Source organism: Triticum aestivum, chromosome 7B (genome assembly GCF_018294505.1).
Source record: "Triticum aestivum cultivar Chinese Spring chromosome 7B, IWGSC CS RefSeq v2.1, whole genome shotgun sequence".
NCBI lineage: Eukaryota > Viridiplantae > Streptophyta > Magnoliopsida > Poales > Poaceae > Triticum > Triticum aestivum.
The window spans coordinates 697,181,192-697,204,833 of record NC_057813.1 but is presented as its reverse complement, the minus strand read 5'-3'; the positions used below and the strand labels follow the sequence as shown (position 1 = coordinate 697,204,833).

Below are 23,642 nucleotides of genomic sequence, written 5' to 3'. Positions count from 1 at the left end.
TGTGTGGTTTTTCGTATGTTTTTATCATAAATAGGGTCGACCTGTTTAGGATTTCCATTTGGTTTCCCTTCTCTCTGGATCAATCCTTTTTTTTTAACAAGACCATATTCAGGTGAAAAAACTATGTGCCTTCTTTATGATGATTTGACACTATCTCTAGGCCTTTCAGACTTTGCATATGAATCTGCTGAGCTGGTCAGGTGTATCTAAATCAAACCTCTGTGGTGCAGGATTTCACTCAAGATGATGCTTTCATATTGTATCTGTGAAATTGTGCAAATTGCAGCGGTCGAGTTAATTAGAAGCAGGCTTGGGGGCTTCCATCAACATAGCTTTAGCTTTTAAATTGGTCTTATTTTCTGGGATCATAAACAGTGTTGTGTATACAAGAACAAACAGTGTTATGCTATGTTATGTCAGTTATAACCAGTTTGGGTGCACTTGTTTTTAATGCAATGTCGCTTCTTTCCTGAGAGGCCCCTGCAAATTAATAACATGGCCCATGTCAATTTATTTATTTTTGTGAAATATGGCCAATGTGTATAACATGTGGACTCAGACCCCACACGTCATAGACATCGCATATGTCAAAACCATGCATTAAAATTTTCAGCAGGGACAAATACATGTTTGTCCCTAAATTCAATGTTCACTCCAACAGTTACGAAGAAAAATAGACCCTCTGCATTCATGATTCACGTATGACCGCTTAAGTTCAAGAATTTCTGGTGTCTTGTTGAATTTGAAGTTGCACTAATGCATTATCTTCTTCTTTTACTGCTTATCACCCTGTAGAAGAAAGGAAAATCCTTACATTTTGCATGTAACCATATTTATTTATTTATTTATTTAGATAAAAGGCGATTGCCTGACTTCAGATTAATAGATTAACAAAGCCACCAAGCCATATTTATTTTCCATGACTGAAAATCAATGGCGCCTTCTTGCTGCTACGTCTGTGCAATGTCCTTGTTATACTGATCTATCCATCCATGTATGATCTCAGTTTCCTGTCTCCTTTGTTCTACAATCCAGTCTGGATCATCCTTGGTTGCAGATCTCAAGTCCAAATGATGGGCCCCTGAACATCACCACAAGAAGTAGCCACTCGTAAGTTAACAATACTTTTGACCTTACATATTTTCTACAACTTCAAGTTTACCTTTCTCCGTGACAAGAGCAATGATGCTGGATGATATGTTCTTGAGTACCCTGGTAGCAGTTCAGAAGGAAAGCTATTACTATTGTTTACTATGGTAAAATTGCTACCTAAATGGTTGAAACTATCAACATGAATAGATCAGACGGTGAGAAATCTTTTACTCCTACCCGCCTCCACTCCACGGGTCTCGCATCCCGTTGGAGAAGATGATGTTGCTCCCAAACCTCTTGAGAACCTTGTCAATTTTCTGTAGTGGGTTGTGCAATGCAGTACCAGGTGAGCACATGTAACCCAAACAAATGCTGCTACTGACGGTCGTATACAAACACTGAAAATCTGAACAAAAACTTACATGGCCACCATATTCAGAAGTGATCCAGTGCATCCTTGGACGAACTCTGTAGCCCGCAAGGCAGCTCTCGGACATCTTCTCGTAACTGAAGCTGGATGGTCGGAACATGCTCTCGTTCGACACCGTCATTGGCATGACCATCTCTGTGCAGGCCTGCACAACAGTTTGTTTCATAAAACACATATATGATCTTCTCAGTCTTCATGTGTTATCAGTAGTTCAGTACACCACATACACATGTATGTGAGTCAGGCTTGTACCTGCCAGCCCCATCCTTTGAAGCCATGAGGGTCATCGCCACCCTCCACCTGGAAGCATTTCTGGTCGCCTGTGTAATTGTAGTACACGCTCGCCGCAGCGAAAGCCTTGTCGATGACGTCAGCTCCCGCAGGAAAAGAATCAATGATCTTGCACATCTGCAGAAATGTCAGGAGAATTACATGCATAGCAGAGGAGAAAAAAGAACAGGTCCTCTTTTTGCATGACTCGGTTTGGTAACTCTGAAACTCAAGTTACTCTCATTCATTTGATGTAATGCAGGCGAGAATAATAGTTGTAAATTAGGTTACAAGTGGCTAACCTCCTTGACTGGGTAAGCAGGCAGATTCATTAAGAAATTTGCTGGGGTTGGATAGTCCATCGTGGCTGTGTGGATGAACGCTGTCTGTAGCCAGCTGCTCAGCGAATAAATGAACTGCACGGTCCTAAGATTCAAAGGGTAAAGCAACGCCATGAACCAGTGTCATTTCTTGTCGATTTGCTCAAAGTATGAAATCCTTCATTAGTTCACCACTCCAGTTAACATGGCAAGATTAGATTTGTCCATCGATTTATCATTGAACTTAATGTACCTTGTTTGGGGCTGCAAGTCATTTTTTTTCATGTATTTCTTGCTACAAGGTTTGACTATTTGTTTACTTTACTTACACTTTACAGATAGAAAAGAATACTTGCAGTCTTAATCTCTTGTTTTTCTCTCTATATCAATAAGTTTTATTCCATGCGGCCGGTGTCCTATACAGTTATGAGTAAAGAAAAAAAAAACCATTTTCTCTCTTCATGAAAAGATTGAGTAATTGTGTTAAGCAAAGCTTACTTGCAGGCCCTGAAGGTTTTGCTGAGCTCCAAGAGCCCTGTATCGTTGGATCCCCTGTTATCTAGCACATCCCAGACTGCCTTGATGACACTGAAGCAATTCAGGCTCTCGGACTGCAAAATAGTTGGATGTTACAATCAGCTGACTAAACACCTGGGTTTCCATGGAAACTTGATCTGGGGAGAAGGACTAATCAAGCACCAGTCAGACAAAGATGTCACTAGCTAGTTACTTATCATTCCATTTCCATGTTATATCCTATCCCTATGTTATTAGCAACAGATGCGTCATCATCATCAGTAATGAACAAAATGCATCAATCTGCATATCTTTGGCCAAATGAGGACCTTACTCCCAACCGCCTATTGATAGTCCTTCAGTGCTATTTATTTAGTTCACGTGCAGTCATGGTTCAAAAAAATAGTCTCTTGATGCGGTTGAGCATCGCCACCAAGCTAATCAACAACTGAATAGCCATGATGAACTCATAATCAAGACCTCACCTAGACATCTACATCATTGGCTGGAAGGTAACATTCAATCAAATAAATTTAAGCTGAATGCCCATGGAAAGTGCAAGGGCTAGCCGCCATCACCATTCACTAATTCATAATCCAGAACTGAAAACCAATATGATAGTATTGATAACACCAGAGGATGAGAGGAAGAGAGACATGCTACCGGACAACAAGTGACAAGTGCAATCAGTAGCAGTACTAATAATTTCCAGAGCCGACACCATCAATCAGTTTGCAGAAGACGTTCATGTCGACCTGCCGTGCTTTCTCGAGACCAATAATTAGGCCAACTTATTTCTTTTTCTTGTTACTATGGAGTGCTAATTAATTATACTAGATGACACCCCACGCATTGCCGCACGAATTGGTTGCAATATATTTCCATGTGATTTTATTGTATCAATATGAGTATTTTAATTATAATATTGTATATCTTGATCGCATCATATGTGCGCTCACTTACAAGTAGGGAATTCAGAAGAAGAAAAACCCCGCATAAATGTGGAGAAGAAAACTTGGTGCGAAGGACACATGCATGCAATTAATTTCTACTCTCCCCGTTCCTAAATATAAGTCTTTGAAGAGATTTCACTATGGACCACATACGGATGTATCTAGATGTATTTTAGAGTATAGATTCACTCATTTTGCTCCGTATGTGGTCCATAGTGAAATCTCTACAAAGACTTATATTTAGGAACGGAGGAAGTAGAACTTATTAGGATAATGAGGTAGCAATAGCATAGCTGCATGTTTTCTAAAATAGTTAGTGACAGCTAGTTATTTAGATATAGAAAATTACCTTGAAGTCCCGTGAGACGGTATCATGGAAGCTTGACCACGGGGTGATGTCGTCGAAGTGCAGGATGGGTGCAGAAGACGCCAGGGCTCCGATGGCAACATGGGGATACTTTAACCTGAACCATGAAGCCAACACTAGAACCAACAGCCAAAGCCACAGACCATAAGACATCATTATTTGTAATATCGACATGGCAACATTAGTGTATATTAGCTCATCTTGATCTCCACAAAACTACCAATCCCAGCACCCTGGCTCCATCGGTCACGTCTATTGACCATTCTTCCATTCTAACCTAGCCATCAGGGCAGATTCGACAGAGTTCCTGTCTTGCCGTCTCCTTGGAGTGGCGAGGTTAGGTTTCTCGCCTCACATTCTTTACAACCACATATGGTGTCAAGCACTTCGGACCGATTCATGGGTTCAACAGCAACGACCTTGTCCAGGATGCTGGTACTTAGGGACACATGCACGAAGACTTCCCAACTGTCATCGACAAGGTCAGGCTGACACCGATAGAGGAAGAGCGAAAGGAGCGCGTGGACGGCTTGTTCTGCTGGCGGTAGTGGTCCAAGGACCTCAATGTTATTTTTACTATGTCAGGAGTGCTTTGTACTACTGGTGAAATTTATAATATATAGGGACCCTTCTTCGCAAAAAAATAAAGCTACCATAACTGCAACAACTCTCTTTTGTTTGAGAAACAACTTCACCACTTCTGTTTGGCTTACAGCAACCCCTAGCCACCACATTCCCAGCCTCCACACCCACTTAATACTGAAAAAGGCTTTTGCCCCACTTCATATATAAAGCAACGACCAGAGATACACATCCGGATACAACAAGCCACCAACACACACACCACACTCACCCAAGGCAAGATACAAGGGTGTCGACGCACCGCCACACTACCCAATCAACCACCAAGCACTACAGATGAGCCAAAAAGAACCACTTGTAGCCAACGAGGACCTCCCGAGAACTAGCCACCGAGAAGAAGTGAAGCAGGACACTGACAGAGGATGGACTCCAAGGTGGTGCCTTCACGAAGGGCATGACATCGGATTGTCGCCACCGCCCGACCCCGAAGATCGAGTTTTCACCCAGAGAACCATGAAGGAAAGGGAACACCACAACGGAGCCTTCATGGAGGAAACGACGCCCGCGGCCGCCGCCACCGTCGACCGGAAAAAACCAACATCGTACTCTATAGACCATGCAAGATGGATTGCATGCGAATCTACGAAATGGTCTTGCCAATGTTGCTTCGAAAGAAAAGCCCGCTTAGTGCACATTTGTAAGACACCCACCACATCTTCATCAACTCTCTGAGCTCCATGCTGATTTGGAGTCACCTCGACATCACCTCGAGATCACCTCATGCGGATTTGGACTTCGAACATTTGATCTCGGCGGTTTAAGGAGCCGGTTGGTAATGTTGTCGCATTGTCTTGGTGAGACTACCCCTCTCTCTCTCTCTCTCTCTCTCTCTCTCTCTCTCTCTCTCTCTATATATATATATATATATATATATATATATGTGTGTGTGTGTGGGGGGGGGGGGGATCTTTCCCCCTCCCCACCCCAAGCCCGGTGATTCCCAAAACGAGCCGGGAGGCGGCAAGCCCTCCTAAAAATAATAATAAACTTAAGGAGATTCAGACTAATGCATGAACGGATATAATATAAGGAAACACGTTAGTGATAGACTTACTGCCACCGTAAGAGCCGCCGAAGACGACGACGGGGGCGTCAACAATGGACATGTTCTGCTTAAGGCTCGTGATGAGGATGGCAAAGTCGGCGAGCGCCTGTGTGGACGTCAGGTAGCCCAGCATGTCAACTGACTTGTACGAGTCATTGCCAAACGGCTTTGACTCCCCGTAGAACCGATGCTGCACTCCGACACACAAATTTCAAACAAGTTGCAATTTGAACAAGTGAACATTGATGATATTTAGTACCATTAATGAAGCTTAAGTACCAACTAGCGGAATGACCCATGCATTTGCGTGGGTAGATTTGTCGCCCGTTGTTAAATGGTAATAGCATGTTTGTTTATTTCTTCTCAATCTGGTTCATTGGCCTTGAGAAATTAGACACGAAAAATTAACACCACATTATGATGCTTCTTTATTGTCAGGATCAAAACCAAGACAGTTCTGAAGACCACCAACAGCGCACAAGTTCAGTCAAGCAACGGTCTAGATGACTCGAGGGAGTTCAGGGAGATCCAACGGCTCGGATGGATCCTCGCCAGTTACTTCTCACTTTAAACTTTACTGTGCTGTAACCATTTAATTACTGTATGAGCTGGCCAGCTATATGTAGCAAGGTAGGGCACGGGAGACCCAAATCGAAAATTCCCCAAATTCATAGTAGCTAGGAACCCTAGTTCATCCTCTAGGGCAGGGTATCGTACATCCCGATCTACCAATTGTACCCACCAACTATCTTGTGCTAATGAAATTCGCGTAGATCGGACAATTGCTGGTGTTTAGCATCTCACAAAGGTATCAGAAGCCAGTCGATTCATCGGCAACAGCGACGCTGGGCGGCGGATCAGGCAGAGGAGGACGAGGGGTTGGGTTCTCCTGTAAAATCCCTCCCGTCCCTCCCTGTTTGCGGAGGCGGTGGGGAAGTTTGTGGAGGCGACCGCGGCGGCGGCGAGCATTTGGGCGCAGATCGACGAGTTCGGGAAGGTTGCGTGGGGATCTTCTCCGCGTGGTAAAATTCCTGTCCCTGACGACGATCCATGTGCTACTGGAAGGTTCAGTTCGTCCGACGGCTACACAGGAGTGAAGCCCAGATCGAGGAGTACAAATTCAAGGTGTCGGTCATCCACTCGATCTGAAGATGGCAGACACACGGGCAAAAGTTCAGATCACGGTGGACAGATTGGAAAAGGAAGTAGCGGAATTCAGAGAGGAGCTATCGGATCTGAAAGGATTGAAAACAGAAGTACAGCAATTACGCTCTGAAATGGTGACTATGCCACGGGTTGAAGCAAAACTGACAGAGATGAACACGGAAATTCAGAAGACTCTCAACCTGATATTGCAAAACATGTCAGTAAGCAGTCAGAAGGTGGAGCCAGCAACACCAAGTGATGTTTCTCCGGTATGTTCAGAAAGGGGAGCGAACAGTCCACAAGGTTTATCAGTTCCTCTTCAGACAAAAATGGATCAGCCACCAGTAACCAGAAATCTGCATCAAGACTTCGTGAATCAAGGACATATGCCAGTCACAGTTGGGGCAGGAATAACCTCAGGGTTACCTCCAGTGAGTATGTTTACTGAAAGCACCAAGATCCACACTGACAAACAGCAAGAAAATCCAGCACAACAGCAATTCAGGGTGTCAGCGGCAAGTACCAGTGTGGCAGTACAGGCTCATACATTGGGGTTTTCAGGCAATAGTGGATATTTTGCTCCGATAAATGCACCACTTTATAACCCAAGGCCAACATACAATCCAATCACTGGGCAGTATATCAACATGACAACAACAGCAAATTCTCTCCCACCAGTTTATCAGGCAGCAGGAAATTTGTATGAGGCTCAAAGAAACCAACATGCAACACAATTGGGAGGCCCTTCTTATTTTGCTGAAGCTGTTCTGAAAGGACCAAGATTGGAAATACCATTATTCAGTGGGGAAGATCCAATTGGGTGGCTGATTGCCTGTGAGAAGTTCTTTGACATGTCTGGCACACCCTATGACCAATGGGTCAATCTAGCTACTGGTCATCTACAAGGAAGAGCATCAAATTGGTTGAAGAACATATGTGTTCCATGGCAAATGATCACTTGGCAACAATTCTGTCAGATGATTGCTGACAGGTTTTCAGAAGCAAGTGTGCATGAAGCAGTGGAGTTACTGAAAAATATTCAACAGCACACATCAGTAGCACAGTACATTGATGAGTTTGAAAATTGTGTAGCTCTAGTTAAGAGAGACCATCCCTGTCTACAGGAAAATTTTCTTCTCAGCTGTTTCATTGGAGGATTGAAACCAGATATAAAGCATGAAGTATGTGGACAGAAACCAACAGGGATCATAGAAGCTTATTGGTATGCAAAGGTTTATGAAAAAGCAGCAGCAGCAAGGAAGTTGCCCTATTCCACAGGATATAAAAACAGATCATATCAACCTGCTTATAAACAAACACCTCCTCCATTGCAAGTACAAGTACCTGCTCAAGAGAAGCAAGTGAGTCCCTTTCCTAAAGATGCCAGAGCATGTTGGTATTGTAGAGAACCATGGACAAGACAGCACAAATGCAAAATTGGGAAAACCTTGCATATTTTACAAGAAGTGGATGAAGATGAGGATAGTGAAAGTACAGAAGAAATCACTATGCCTGAACAGATATATCATACAGCACCAAATACTCCAGACAAAGAAAAAGGACCAGAAGGGACTGTTCCAAAAAAGACACAGGCCATGCACATTTTTGCACATGCCACAGAAGGAACAACAGGGGCAAACACATTTGCCTTGATAGTAGAAGTGGATGGAAAGAAAGCAACAGCTCTGTTTGACAGTGGATCATCGGACACATTCATGAGCACAGAATTTGCAATTAAAAGTAATTGTTTCCAACAACCTATGTCTCCCAGAAAGGTAACAGTGGCAGGTGGTGGAAAATTAGTTTCTGTAGCTAAGATTCCAGACAGAAATTTCAAAGTGCAAGGTCATACTTTCCACAGCAGTTTTAAAGTGTTAGATCTAGTCTCCTATGACATTATATTGGGAGCTGATTGGATTTATCAGTACAGTCCCATTTGCTTAGATCTGGTGGAAAGGCTGTTGGTTCTGACCAAGCAAGGACAACCAGTCACCTTGTTTGATTATACAATACCAAGGAAAAAGTGTGTAATTTCAGCAGCCAGAATGGAAAAGTTACTGAAGAAAGGTGTTATGGGATACATCCTCCAAGTACATGAGTTGGAATCAGATAACAACACAGAACAAACTCCTCCTCCTGTAGCTCTACAACCACTCCTCCATAAATTTGCTGAGATTTTTGAAGAGTCTCAAGAACTTCCTCCCAAAAGAGAGTGTGATCACAGAATTGTGTTACAGGAAGGGGCAAAACCACCTAATCTGAGACCTTACAGAGTGCCTCATTACCAAAAGCAGGCCATGAAAGAAATTATCAAGCAATTAATTAAAAAGGGAGAAATACAAGAGAGTTTCAGTCCCTTCTCTTCTCCTGCAATTATGATCAGAAAGAAAGATGGAGGATGGAGATTGTGTGTGGACTACAGAGAGCTAAATGCACTCACAATAAAGAATAAATTTCCCATGCCCATAATTGAGGACTTGTTGGATGAGCTCTATGGGGCTAAGGTGTTCACTAAGTTAGATCTGAGGTCAGGTTACCACCAAATCAGAATGGCCACTGAAGATATTCCAAAAACTGCCTTCAAGACTCATATGGGGCATTATGAATATACAGTGGTACCGTTTGGTCTGTCTAGTGGCCCTGGTACTTTCCAAGGGCTGATGAACAATGTTTGTGAAGAAATCAATGAACCAGAGGAGGAGAAATGTATATTGGTATTCTTTGATGACATGCTGGTTTTCAGTAAATCCTTAGAAAAACATGTGGAACATTTGGAAAGAACTTTTGCCACACTGCAAAAACATAAGTTGTATGTAAAAAGGTCTAAGTGTACATTTGCAACAAATCAAGTGAATTATCTGGGTCATGTGATTTCTGAACAAGGAGTGTCCACGGATCCAGGGAAAATCAGAGATGTGTTGGATTGGCCAGAACCAGAAAATGCCACCAAGTTAAGAGGATTCCTGGGTCTAACAGGGTATTACAGAAGATTTGTTAAAGATTATGGGAAAATCTGTAGACCTTTGCATGATATGTTGAGAAAAGATGCATTTCAGTGGGGCATAGCACAGAAACAAGCTTTTCAAAAATTAAAGGAAGCAATGACAAGCTGCCCTGTGTTAGCACTGCCAGATTTTACTGTGCCTTTCACTATTGAAGCTGATGCATGTGCCACAGGTATTGGAGCAGTTCTTATGCAAAAAGGGAAGCCACTGGCTTATCTCAGTAAAAGTTTAGGACCAAAGTCTGCAGCTCAGTCCATTTATGAGAAGGAAGCAATGGCCATCCTAGAAGCAATCAAGAAGTGGAGACATTATGTGTGGGGAAACAAATTGATCATTAAAACAGATCAACAGTCACTGAAATATATGACAACTCAGAGGTTGACAGAAGGGGTACAACACAAGTTGCTGCTGAAATTGTTGGAGTATGACTATACTATTGAGTATAAAAAGGGAAAAGAAAATGTAGTGGCTGATGCACTTTCTAGGAAAGAGACAATACAAGCAATGCAGTGCAACAGTGTTACTGTTGTAGTTCCAAAGTGGACGGAGGATGTGATACAAAGCTATCAAGGGGATCAGGACAGCAATAAATTACTGCAGAAAGTAGCTGCCGATATTGGTCCAGATCCCAAGTTCTCCTTGACAAAAGGGCTGTTAAAATACAAAAACAGAATCTATGTAGGAGCCAGCACAGGATTCAGGCAACAGTTACTGCAAACCTTCCATTCCTCGGCATTGGGAGGCCATTCTGGGAGTAAAGCAACTTATTACAGGATGAAAAAGGTATTTTACTGGCCCAACATGAAGAAGAACATAGAAGAATTCATTAGCCAGTGTCCTGTGTGCCAATTGAACAAAGTAGAACACATCCATCCTCCTGGGTTGCTGCAACCACTTCCTGTTCCTGATATGGCTTGGTCACATATTACCATGGATTTTATCACTGCACTGCCAAATTCTCAAGGCAAAGAGGTCATTCTGGTAGTAGTGGACAGGCTAACCAAATACTCCCATTTCATTCCCTTGGCACATCCTTTCTCAGTGATAACTGTATTTGAAGCCTTAATGGATAATGTTATCAAGTTACATGGGCTTCCGATCTGCATAGTGTCGGACAGAGACACTATCTTCACCAGTAACTTATACCAGGAATTGTTCACAGCATTTGGGGTGCAGATCAGATTCAGTACAGCTTCACATCCTCAAACAGATGGCCAGACAGAACGAGTAAATCAATGTCTAGAGGCTTATTTGCGAGGGATAGTGTTCCAAGAACCAAAGAAATGGTTAAAGTGGTTGCCATTAGCTGAACTATGGTATAACACCAGTTACCATTCTTCTCTCAAGTGTACTCCATTTCAAGCTCTCTATGGCTACAAGCCACCTCAAGTGGGAGAATTTGCTATGGACACCACATTATCTCCAGAAGCAAGATTGACAGTTTCAGAAAGGAAAGGGAAAACATGATGAACAAGCTGAAAGCCAACTTGGAACAGGCACAAAGCAGGATTAAGTATTTTGCAGATAGGAACGGGACTGAAAGAACATTTGAGGTGGGAGAAATGGTGTATCTTAAGATACAACCTTACAGGCAAAATGCTTTTGGGCTGAGAGGCTCACTGAAGTTGAGGTCAAAATTCTATGGACCGTATAAAATTCTGGAGAGAATTGGAGAAGTTTCATACAAATTACAACTGCCAGAGAGCACTCACATTCACCCTGTTTTCCACATCAGTCAACTCAAGAAGCATGTGGGTCATCGAGCGGTTCCTCTGCCTCATGTTCCACTAGTAACAGCAGAAGGATATGTCAAAACAATTCCGGTGGCGGTGTTGGATCGTAGGGTCATACAAAGGAACAAAACACCTGTGGGTCAGTGCTTGGTACAATGGGAAAGTTTGGCGCCAAACGATGCGACGTGGGAAGATGCGGCATTTTTAAACAAGACATTCCCAGGCCACAAGTTATTCCACCTTGAGGACAAGGCGGTTGTTATGGCGGCGGCATTGTCAGGACCGAAACCAAGACAGTTCTGAAGACCACCAACAGCGCACAAGTTCAGTCAAGCAACGGTCAAGATGACTCGAGGGAGTTCAGGGAGATCCAACGGCTCGGATGGATCCTCGCCAGTTACTTCTCACTTTAAACTTCACTGTGTTGTAACCGTTTAATTACTGTATGAGCTGGCCAGCTATATGTAGCAAGGCAGGGCACGGGAGACCCGAAAATTCCCCAAATTCATAGTAGCTAGGAACCCTAGTTCATCCTCTAAGGCAGGGTATCGTACATCCCGATCTACCAATTGTACCCACCAACTATCTTGTGCTAATGAAATTCGCGTAGATCGGACAATTGCTGGTGTTTAGCATCTCACATTTATCTTGAAGAGGAGCTTTAAATAAGAAATAATCGAAACATAATATCATTGGGCCTTTTTTCTTCCCTTTCTCGTCGTTAGTGGTATTGCAGTTAGGTTCAATTAGGGATATGACATGCATCGACATGCTTCCACACATGCTGCCTTACTCTAATTTCCTTTGTTCCATGTCTACTAATGTAATGTGTTCATATTTAACGATAATTGTGAAAACATTATCTGTATTATCTTCCTAGCTACCACCAACTCTTGCATACCTTGTAGACATGAACTTTTCTTTGTATCGCTCCGTCAATTGTTATTTCAGACTTCTCTCACTCTCTCTCTCATCGACCATGTCATGTAAGTATGCCATGTTTTTAGCGTGACTAAAATAACTTATTGCATGGTCCCTCCGTAACAAATGCAAGGCACACATTTTTTCAATTTTAAACTATATAATCAATATTTCATTTGCAGTTAAGATAAAAATAATCAAATGATAAGTGAAGAAAAGAGATTTATATTACAAATCCAATTATATTAGTTTGATTTCTGTAACATAATCCGCATGTTATTATCTTATATCTTATCAAAGCCTGAATTGGGCTAGTTAATGTCCTACTCCCTTCATTCCTAAATATAAGTCCTTTCAAAGATTTCAATATGAACAACATACGAAGTAAAATGAGCGAATCTACACTCTAAATATGTCTATATACATCCGTATGTAGCGGAAATTCACTTTGGTTCATAGGTGTATTGCACCCATTGTCTAAATACATATTTTTAAGAAGTTCAAAAAATTCGAGAAAAAACCCCATGTGAACATCCGGACATTATATGTTCACGCACAAAGTTTCGATGAAAAGGGACAATTTTTGTGGCTTGTGTAAAAAATACAATTTTCGGTGCTTGATTACAACTATTCATGAGACATTTTTTTTTCCTTTTTATACATGCCACAAATTTTTTATATATATTTGCGAATTTTTGTGTGCGAAGATAGATAGAATGTCCGGATGTACACACGAAATTATTGTTCAGAATTTTTTAACATTTTGAAATGTGTTTTTATATATATTTCAGAATTCTACTCTTTATATAGAATTATTTACATCTATAAACAATGTGGAGTACGGATGGAAAATATTTAGTTGATAAATTTGCTCTGATTTTTTTGCGGGAATTTTGTTCTTGATCCAACTAACAGAAAATAATCGTATGTGTCTCAACCGATCTAGTCTATATAGATGCATTTGTTGGCCCTTTACCTCTTAATAGTATTATTATTAATATGCTTAATTAGAAACAAAATGGTGTGCAACACGACAACCAAAATTTGGACCAAGGCGTGGCCACCGATGATATGATGATTAGCTGAAACCTGAAAGTATCAGCCATGGCGGAGGATGTGGCAAAGAAGGGTACCTCGATGAAGACGATGAGAGCCCCGAACTCTGGCGCGATGTCGAACATGAAGCCGGTGGTGGTGGCCAACCACTCGATGTCGGCCTCGCCACCCATGTACACGAACAGCGGCTCGACGGTGGGCTTCCGCCGCCAGAAGGTGTCGTTGAGGAGGTACTTCTGGGAGAAGACGCGGGAGGAGTTGGGCGTGAAGGTGAAGTGGTCCAGCTCCTGCGGGAAGTAGTGCGCCGTGTACGGATTCGCCGCAGTGGCGTACCCGCCGCTCGAGCTTGCAGCCCGCTGCCGCAGGGTAGAGATTCCTGCGGGGAAAGAGGGAGGCTGATGGGTGGGGCGCTTGGAGGGGCTCACTGCTGCTGCCGGTGCGGGCGCGGATGCCATGAGGAGCAGCAACAGCAGCGCCGGGATGGCGGCGAGCTGGGAGGAGGCCCCCATTTCTGCAGCTCGCCGGCGTCCCTGCCCATGTGGCATGTGGTGTTGGATTTAAGAAGGCGCTGGTGTGCGAGAACCTACACTCCCAGCCAGCCAGCCAGCCTGCATGCAGCCCTGCACACGTACATCCAAAAGTGCATAATTATTCAAACCAAGTCCAAGAGATGAAGACAGACGGTTTGAGAAAACAATAACATGCTAAATGATGCTTAACATTGAAGAAACCTGTCACGGGAAACACGACAAACCGCAGCACTTAGAACAGACCATAGGCGTCGAACACCCAAACTGGCACTCGAGACTTCAAGAAAGATGCTCTTACGGCAACGATATGTTTGGGACCATCAAGTGAAGGAGCAGAGCATCTCCAAGAAATATCACCTCAGTGGCTCAGCTAAACCCAGCAACCCAATCACAGTCACAGCAGTCAAAAATTTGCTTATGGTTACAGACAGCAACATGCAACATACTTGCTGTAAGAACAAAATGTCGCATGAAAGAACAAAATGGTAATTTGCGAGGAGAAAACAATGCTGGTATGACAACCATTTAAAAACAAGCCAGCAAGTCTACCTTGGTATAACAGAGTGCAACCACTCTAGAACCCAACTTAGGAGACGCTAAAATATGTTCCACAGGCAGCGATATCTACAAGCTAGAGCCAATGAGATCAACATGAAACTTGGTTGGAAGACCCTTTCTCTTTTGGCACCAAACCAAATGGATGAGGTCACTGATGAACCAAGCGAGAATATGGTAAGCATCTCTTGAGAGCAGCCAAAATGATCAGAAACAAACAAAGAACAAGTAGCCGTAGGAGAGAAGAAAAAGATCAGATGACCAAACAACATGCCCTGCCTGCATTTTAGTTGAAATGTAAAGCGCCAAAATTACTGTCAAGCAAAACCAAATAGTGCCTCAAAATTAGGACCAGAAATCTTGTGCAATAGCAATACAATACAAACAAAATATCTTGCATTAAACAGAGAGCATTGTTTAGCATACAGAACCCGTAAAAATTCATGGTCACCAATAGCTTGCAAAATTATGTGGCAAGGGAGGATACTGGGCTATGTAATCCTCCTGATGCCTACTGACCTCGATCTAACCTCAAGTAGAAAGGAAACTCTACTTTACAATCAAGATGAAATTGCACACATCATCGCAGTTGAAAGGAAGAAACTGCTCAGATACACAAACTATTAGTACAAGGGCTTCTCAGGCTTGCCCAGCAGGACCGCATTCATGAAGAGACACAATGGTACCGGTATACAAAACTCTCATGGGAAATTCAATAGAACTAAAAAAACTCTGTAAAACAAATTTGTTTGATATTGAAAAATTTCACTGAACATTATCATTTTGTTAACCAACACTCAACACATACATGGCGAGAGAACAACACATTATACATAGCCAATCGAGGGCTCACATATCAAAATTACTGACCAGGCACACAAGCTTTGATTCACAGCATTTAATGTGCACATGCACTCTCAGTTGCATCCAAAAAGTATATGAGGAGCATGTTGCACTGATTGACCATACGAATTACAGCACCACCAACACTCGCTTGTGACTTGAACATATGCTTCCGTGGAGAAGGGCGGCGATATAGAAGCTTGCTCTAAGGCATGCTTATTAAAATACATGATAGAGCATCATTAGACCACATCAGATTTGGAGTATTTTGCTGTGCATGTGTGCGACCACAAAATATAGTATGCTGGGGGCCACAGCAATCCATTTAAGTTGAAAACTGAATATGTAGCATCAAAGTACAAATTTTTCTTGGCTGATACTTGATGTACTATAGTGCAGAGAGATGTAAGAACGAAAAAAAGGGCAAGAACAACTTACGCAATAAAGGTACGAGGGAAGAAATATGTACACAGGACAGCTATAAACACAGTTGCATAAATAAGCAACACCTTCAAATACAGATAAAAAAAGAGAAACAGTGTAGCACATTATGTTGAAAGAGCACTAGAATTGCATTTGAGGGGGCTCAGATTTGCCTTTGCTCAATCATATAACCTACCTCATTCTTGTCACCAGATCAACCCGTTTATAGTGTGGAGCTGCCCTGGTTATCACTCATCAAGATGACCTTCCAAGGACAGCCACCAAAAATATAGCAAATCTGTTAACAGTTGCTCTTAGTACTCCCTCCGTTCCATAATTCTTGTCATGGTTGAAACGGCTCCAAGAGACGAGGGAGGATCCAGCTGAATACGCACAGCTTACTCGATTGCTCAAGAGCATGCTTATATCAGCATTGGTCAATCATCATTGCCCCAAATCAGAATTCTATTTCAAAAAACATATAGCAGACAAAATACCTTCCTGGACCATGTTTTGTCAACTAAAAAACTTCTGGTGGTGACCAAATGGTAGCGAATTTTGATTATTCAAATAGTTACTATGTCTAATGGACAAAGGTCTCTGTTATAAGCATGCCAGGAAGAGTGCAGAGCAAAGCGATGCAAAACTATATGTAAAAAGAAGGCAGCAACAAAATAGAATTACCCCAAAGGCTTGCTTAGCAAGGAAAAGAAAGTTAAGAAGCTAACAAAACAAACATCCTTCGCAGTTAGGAGGATCCAGAATCTTGTGGAACATCATCAATAGCAATGCCTACATGCAAAATTATCTGATGACTGGTGAACCAACCAAGAATATGCTATCTACTGAGAGCATCATTAGACCACAGCAGATTTGGAGTATTTTGCTGTGCATGTGTGCAACCACAAAATATAGTATGCTGGGGGCCACAGCAATCCATTTAAGTTGAAAACTGAATATGTAGCATCAAAGTACAAATTTTTCTTGGCTGATACTTGACATGGAAGGAGTCCGTTAAGAGAGACCTGAAGGATTGGAGTATCACCAAAGAGCTAGCTATGGACAGGGGTGCGTGGAAGCTTGCTATCCATGTGCCAGAGCCATGAGTTGGTTGCGAGATCTTATGGGTTTCACCTCTAGCCTACCCCAACTTGTTTGGGAACAAAGGCTCCGTGTGTTGTTGTTGTTGTTGATACTTGATGTACTATAGTGCAGACAGATGCAAGAACGGAAAAAAGGGCAAGAACAACTTACGCAATAAAGGTATAAGGGAAGAAATATGTACACAGGACAGCTATAAACACAGTTGCATAAATAAGCGACACCTTCAAATACAGATAAAAAAAGAGAAACAGTGTAGCACATTATGCTGAAAGAGCACTAGAATTGCATTTGAGGGGGCTCAGATTTGCCTTTGCTCGATCATATAACCTACCCCCATCATCTCTTATCACCAGATCAACCCGTTTATAGTGTGGGGCTGCCCTGGTTATCACTCATCAAGATGACCTTCCAAGGACAGCCACAAAAAAATATATACTCCCTCCGATCCATAATTCTTGTCGTGGTTGAAATGGCTCCAAGAGACGAGGAAGTGTCGAACTTAATATCCACAGCTTACTCGATTGCTCGAGAGCATGCTTATATCAGCAATGGTCAATCATCGTTGCCCCGAATCAGAATTCTATTTCAAAAAAACATAGCAGACAAAATGCCTTCCTGGACCATGTTTTGTCAACAGACAAACATCTGGTGATAACCAAATGGTAGCAAATTTTCATTATTCAAATAGATACTATGACTAAATGGACGAAGGTCATCACTGATATAAGCTTGCCAGGAAAATATATACTATAGTGTGGGGCTGCCCTGGTTATCACTCATCAAGATGACCTTCCAAGGACAGCCACAAAAAAAATATACTCCCTCCGTTCCATAATTCTTGTCGTGGTTGAAATGGCTCCAAGTGACGAGGAAGTATCGAACTTAATACCCACAGCTTACTCGATTGCTCGAGAGCATGCTTATATCAGCAATGGTCAATCATCGTTGCCCCGAATCAGAATTCTATTTCAAAAAAAACATAGCAGACAAAATGCCTTCCTGGAACATGTTTTGTCAACAGACAAACATCTGGTGATAACCAAATGGTAGCAAATTTTCATTATTCAAATAGATACTACGACTAAATGGACGAAGGTCATCACTGATATAAGCTTGCCAGGAAGAGTGCAAGATAAAGCGATGCAAAAGACCAAAACTATATGTACAAGGAAGGCAGCAACAAAACAGAATAACCCCAAAGGCTTACTTGACAAGGAAATAAGTTAAGAAGCTAACAAAAACAACACATCCTTCGAAGTTCACCAACATTTAGTCTGGTGCATGACCCAAATAATGCAGTGGTGACAGACAGAATTGGGGAAAGCTTCTGAACAAACTAAAGAAACAAAAGGGAATGTCCGCTCAATGGCTCAGATTAACCCAGCAACTTAATCACAGCGGTCAAAAAATTGCTTATGGATACAGACAGAACATTTGACATGCTACCTCGGTCACTCTTGACATGAACAGTCCAGCATTCTCTCCAAAAAAAATCTAAAAAATCCAGTAGCATTATTATTTGTAGCATGTGAGAACAAATAGCTGCAACTGGTAACTTGCGGGAAAACAGAAGTAACAGTATGATACTACCTCTATTCATCAATATAAGACGTTTTGGCAGTTCGAATTAAACTATCAAAAGGTCTTGTACTGATGAACAGAGGGAGTAACTAATTAAAAGAAGCCATTCAACCGGTAATTTGCTGGGAGCAAGTCATCTTAATATAAAAAAGTGCAACTTACTCTTAACCAGACTAGATTAAGCACAACTTATGCAATAAAGGTATAAGAGAAGAAATCTATACACAGGACAGATATAAACACTAGAGCATAAATAAGCAACACCTTTAAATACAAATAAAAAGGGGTTCGGGCTTATTGCATAGTGGGCTCAGATTCGCCTTTGCTCCATCATATAACCTACCCCCATCATCTCTTATCACCAGATCAACCATTTATACTGTGGAGCTGCCCTGGTTATCACTCACCAAGAATGACCATCCAAGGACAGAGCCATCACTATCACAGATCAAAATGGATCCTAGAGACAAGAGGGGGGATCCAACTTCATACCTAGGTGCCTCGATTGCTCAAAGGCACACTTATTCCAGGCACGGTCAATCATCATCGCCATAGCAAGAATGGCCTCCACCCAGCCGGCTGTTCAGGGTAAGTGTTGGAGTTGCCCTAACAATGGAATCCTTCATTTTTTTTTCCTTCAATGTGTTCTTAAAATGAAGGGGAGACTTGGTGCAGTGCTAAAGCTGCTGCCTTGTGACCATGAGATCACGGGTTCAAGTCCTGGAAACAGCCTTTTAGAGAAATGTAGTGAAAGGCTGCGTACAATAGACCCAAAGCGATGCGACCCTTCCCCAGACCCTGCGCAAGCAGGAGCTACATGCACCAGGCTGCCCTTTAATGTGTTCTTAAAATCCTGCCAACCAAATAGGAGCTAAATATAAATACAGAACGGCAACAACATAGCACATTGTTCTTGAGACCAGAACTGCAATTGAATGGGCTCAGGTTCACCTTTGCTCGATCATATGACCCTTCCACTAGTGTCTCCATCACCAGATCAATCTGTTCTTACAATGGTGAGACTGTCCTGGTTATCACCCATCAGAAATGACCATCCAAGGACAGAGCCACTAAAATAAGCACATGATCAAAATGGCTCAAAGAAACGAGGGGGGATCCAACTTAATACCCGCAAGTGCCTCGATTGCTCGAGAGCATGCTTATATCAGCCATAATTAATCATCATAGCCCCACGCCAGCTAAGAGCAACTCTAGCAGACTTGTCAAAATGGAAAGTCCATTCAGCACGGCACAGTTCAGCAACCAGACACTGAGGTTAATCATAAAGCCATGCACCATACACAAACAAGAAGTGTGACAGCTTAGGGCCTCTTTGATCAAAGGAAGCTCATAGGAACTTTGCAGTAGAGAGAGAGGAGCTTGCACCAGCACCAGCATCACCACCACCACCACCAGCAAGTTTGAGGCCTCTTTGATTCAAAGGAATTTTGGATGATTCTATCACATATTCCTTCATATTCCCACATTTCTAGAATCCTGTGAACCAAAGAGTACCAAGGTGATTGAGACAGCGACCAAGATAATGATGCTGACGAGGTTCCAATATTTATTGGCAAAGCTAAGCCACTGACAGTGGTGGTCGCCAAATTACTTGCAAAGGTTGTGGCAGTGCCATCACTGGCTGGGTCCGTCCCTACCCCCTAAGATTTCCCAGCATCCAACAGAGGCAGCCCCCATAGAGGTGGGATCTGGAACCAGCGACCAACCAAACACTTGCACAGCTCCACCTTCACCAAAACGCCGAGACTCGCACATGTAGAACACATAAGCACCTCCTTATAAATGGACGCGCTCACATTGCACAGCGAGCGAGGGGGAGGAAGTGGGGTGGGTTACCAAATCGAAACATGGAAGAAATGAAGTGGACATGGCGGCGGCTCAGATCTACAGCTTGATGTCGTCAGAACCCACAATAGGAAATTATGCCAGTCCCCCGCCCCGCGGTCCCCACAACCCCCACCGTCGCACTTGACACCGACGATGCCGCAGCAGCTGCCCAGCGCAAGGGCCGCCGTGCCGGCGGCTTCGTGGCACGGAGCAGAAGGGTGAGCTGGCCCCGCGAGGCAAAGATCCAACGTTGCCGCCGTTCAGAGGGACAGGTCGCCGACAAGGGCCGGGCCTCCTCATCGCCACTGTTTTTTGAGTGGTCGCGCCTCCTCATCGCCACCATTTTCCAAGTGGCCACAGTGGTCTCACACTTAAAACTAATGATTAGTGAGCATGTGAGAGAGTGCGACGGCGAGGGTTTTGTCGAGCGGTACCATGCGTGCCTTCTCCACTTTTTTTTGAGACAGCGTGCCTTCTCCACATGTCAAGTGCAGAGCGCGCGTTGCTATGTCTAAATGGACAAAGGTCATCATTGTTATAAGCTTGCCAAGAAGAGTGCAAGACAAAGCGATGCAAAAAATATATGTATAAAGAAGGCAGCACCAGAACAACATAACCTAGAAGACTTAGCAAGGAAACAAGTTAAGACACTAACAAAACACACATCCTTTGAAGTTCAGCTACATTTAGTCTGGTGGATGATCCAAAAAAATGTAGTGGCCACAGACAGAATTGGGGAAAGCTTCAGAACAAACTAAAGAAAACAAAAGAAAATGACCGCTCAATGGCTCAGATTAACCTAGCAACTTAATCAAAGCAGTTGAAAAATTGCTTATGGCTACAAACAGTAACATGTGACATTCTGCCTCGGTCACTCTTTACATGAAAAGTCCAGCATTCTCTCCAAAACAATCCAGTTGCATTATTATTTGTAGCATGTAAGAACAAATAGCTGCAACTGGTAACTTGCAGAAAAATAGAAGTGATAGTATGACAACTGATTAAAACAAGCCATTCAACCGATAATTTGTTGGGAGCAAGTCTTCTTAACATAACAAAGTGCAACTTACTCTTAACCCGATTAAATTAAGGAGCAACGGCGAACAAAAAAAGGTCAAGCAAAACTTATGCAATGAAGGTATAGAGAAGAAATCTTTACACAAGACAGATATAAACAATGGAGCTTATTGCATAGTGGGCTCAGATTCGCCTTTGCTCAATCATATAACCTACCCACATCATCTGCTATAACCAGATCAACCAGTTTATACTGTGGAGCTGCCCTGGTTGTCACTCAAGAAGAATGACCGTCCAAGGACAGAGCCATCAGTATCACATGATCAAAAAGGATTCTAGAGACAAGAGGGAGGATCCAAGTTGATACCCACAGGTGCCTCGATTGCTCAAAGACACACTATTTCAGCCATGGTCAATCATCATCGCCCTAGCAAGAATGGCCCAGGCCCGGTTGATCATAAAGCCATGCATCATTCACAAACAAAAGGTGCGACAGCCTTAGGGCCTCTTTGATTCAAAGGAAGTTCATATGAACTTCGCACTAGCTTGCACCACCAACAACAGCAGCAGCAACAAGTTGGGGGGCTCTTTGATTCAAAGGAATTCTTTAGGACTATCACATATTCCTCTCTTTCTTTTGTAGAATCCTCTGAACCAAAGAGGACCAAGCTGATTGTGACAGCAAGGGAGATGATCATGATGATGATGATGATTGTGAGGGGATTTTAGAGATTTCAATAAGAACTACATACGGTGTATATAGACGCATTTTAGAATGTAGATTCACCCATTTTGCTCCGTATGTAGTCTGTATTGTAATCTCTAAAAAGACTTATATTTAGGAACGGAGGGAGTATAAGATGTTTTGGATATACCAATATCCAGACTCCAGGGTATTTGCAAAGATTCTGACAAGCCACTGCTCCATTCCTCGCATCGCTAGGTCCGTCCCTACCCCCTATGGGTTCCCAGCACCCAACGGACCAACTGGTCGGAGGAGGCGGCTCCCGTGGAGGTGGGATCTGGAACCAGCAACCGATCAAACCCTCGGTCTGTAGGAAGATGATGATGCTGACAAGCATCCAATGTTTGTTTGTAAAGCTCCGCCACTGGTCAGTGGTGCCGGTGGTGATCCCCGGCGTACAAAACCAAAATTTCCGTCGATCACCACCTGGTCACCGGAGTACTTTCAAAGATTCTGCACCGCCACCGCTCGGTTCCTCGCATCGCTGGGTCCGTCCCTACCCCCTAAGGTTTCCCAGCGCCCAACGGACCAACTGCTCGGAGGAGGCGGCCCCCGTAGAGGTGAGATCTGGAGCCAGCGACCGACCAAACCGAGCACTGCACTTGCACATGCACACACACACGCTCGCGCGGCGAGCGGGCGAGAGGGAGAGAGGTGGTGAGGGGTGGAGGTACCGGATCGAAACACGGAGGAAACGAAGCGGAGACGGCGGCTCAGATCTACGGCTTGGCGTCGCCGTAACCCACGACCGGAAGCCGCGACGGTCCCTCGCCACGCGGTCCCCGGAGGCCCCGCCACCGCATCCGGCGCCGACGACTCGCGGCGGCTGCCCGAGCACGGGCCTCCAAGCCGGCGGAGTCGCGGCGCGGCGCGGACGGGAGGGCTGGCCCCGCGGCGCGGAGGGATCCGACGCTGCCGCCGCTCGGGAGCGCGGGTCTGCGCCAAGGGCCGGGCCTCCTCATCGCCGCCGTTTTTGCCGGGTGGCCGCGGTCTCAGGTGGTGCGGTCATCGGCAGCGGCGAGCGGGACGGGCGGAGTGGCCGCCTCCGCCGGCGGCGCACGCGGCGGCCTCACACTTAAACTAATGATGAGTGAGCCCGTGAGAGTGCGGCGGCGAGGGTTTTCTCGAGCGGGTTGGACGCGGCACCGTGCCGTGCGTGCCTTCTCCACGTGTCGGTGCAGAGCTCGCGTGGGGGCAGATCTAACGGACAGCGTCGATCCTCCATGTGTGTGTTGCTCCGTTCTCTAACCAGACCGGCTCGGCCCAACTGACAATACCCGACTGTATGTAGTTCCAAATGCGGCCCATAAACAATAATGAACCTTCGCTTAAAAAAAATATGAACCGAGGTGTGACCCCTTCCCGGCGGCAAACCCGATGCTAGCAGCCGAGCAGGGAGAACGGTCTGCTAGCATCATCGGCGGGGGCGTGCTGCGTGAAGAAGCAACAGAGAACGGCAGTCGCGGGTGGCCGGATGAGGCGGCTTCGCCGTGCGTGTGT

General features: G+C 44.0%; 2 protein-coding genes across 2 annotated transcripts; both read right to left on the bottom strand.

Moving 5' to 3' along the window:
* Nucleotides 1-515: 515 nt before the first annotated feature.
* LOC123155897 (lysosomal Pro-X carboxypeptidase-like) lies at nucleotides 516-5,354 on the bottom strand. Its single transcript, XM_044574050.1, has 8 exons — nucleotides 3,931-5,354; nucleotides 2,611-2,723; nucleotides 2,095-2,218; nucleotides 1,775-1,930; nucleotides 1,515-1,667; nucleotides 1,330-1,409; nucleotides 1,163-1,212; nucleotides 516-1,081 (listed from the first exon to the last, which is right to left on the bottom strand). The coding sequence occupies exons 1-8, from the start codon at nucleotides 4,120-4,122 to the stop codon at nucleotides 951-953; spliced, it is 999 nt and encodes a 332-aa protein (XP_044429985.1). The 5' UTR covers nucleotides 4,123-5,354; the 3' UTR covers nucleotides 516-950.
* A 3,053-nt stretch (nucleotides 5,355-8,407) lies between these two features.
* LOC123155898 (lysosomal Pro-X carboxypeptidase-like) lies at nucleotides 8,408-23,296 on the bottom strand. Its single transcript, XM_044574051.1, has one exon. It carries the CDS (start codon nucleotides 14,039-14,041, stop codon nucleotides 13,448-13,450), a length of 594 nt encoding a protein of 197 aa, XP_044429986.1. The 5' UTR covers nucleotides 14,042-23,296; the 3' UTR covers nucleotides 8,408-13,447.
* Between the last annotated feature and the right edge of the window lie 346 nt (nucleotides 23,297-23,642).

Coding starts and splice junctions, on each gene's coding strand:
- LOC123155897 (XM_044574050.1), bottom strand. CDS start 4,122: ATGTCGATATTACAAATAATGATGTCTTATGGTCTGTGGCTTTGGCTG. Junction 1,668..1,774: donor TCAAAGGATGGGGCTGGCAG/GTACAAGCCTGA, acceptor ACTGTTGTGCAG/GCCTGCACAGAGATGGTCAT. Junction 1,410..1,514: donor CTTCTGAATATGGTGGCCAT/GTAAGTTTTTGT, acceptor AACCCACTACAG/AAAATTGACAAGGTTCTCAA.
- LOC123155898 (XM_044574051.1), bottom strand. CDS start 14,041: ATGCCACATGGGCAGGGACGCCGGCGAGCTGCAGAAATGGGGGCCTCC.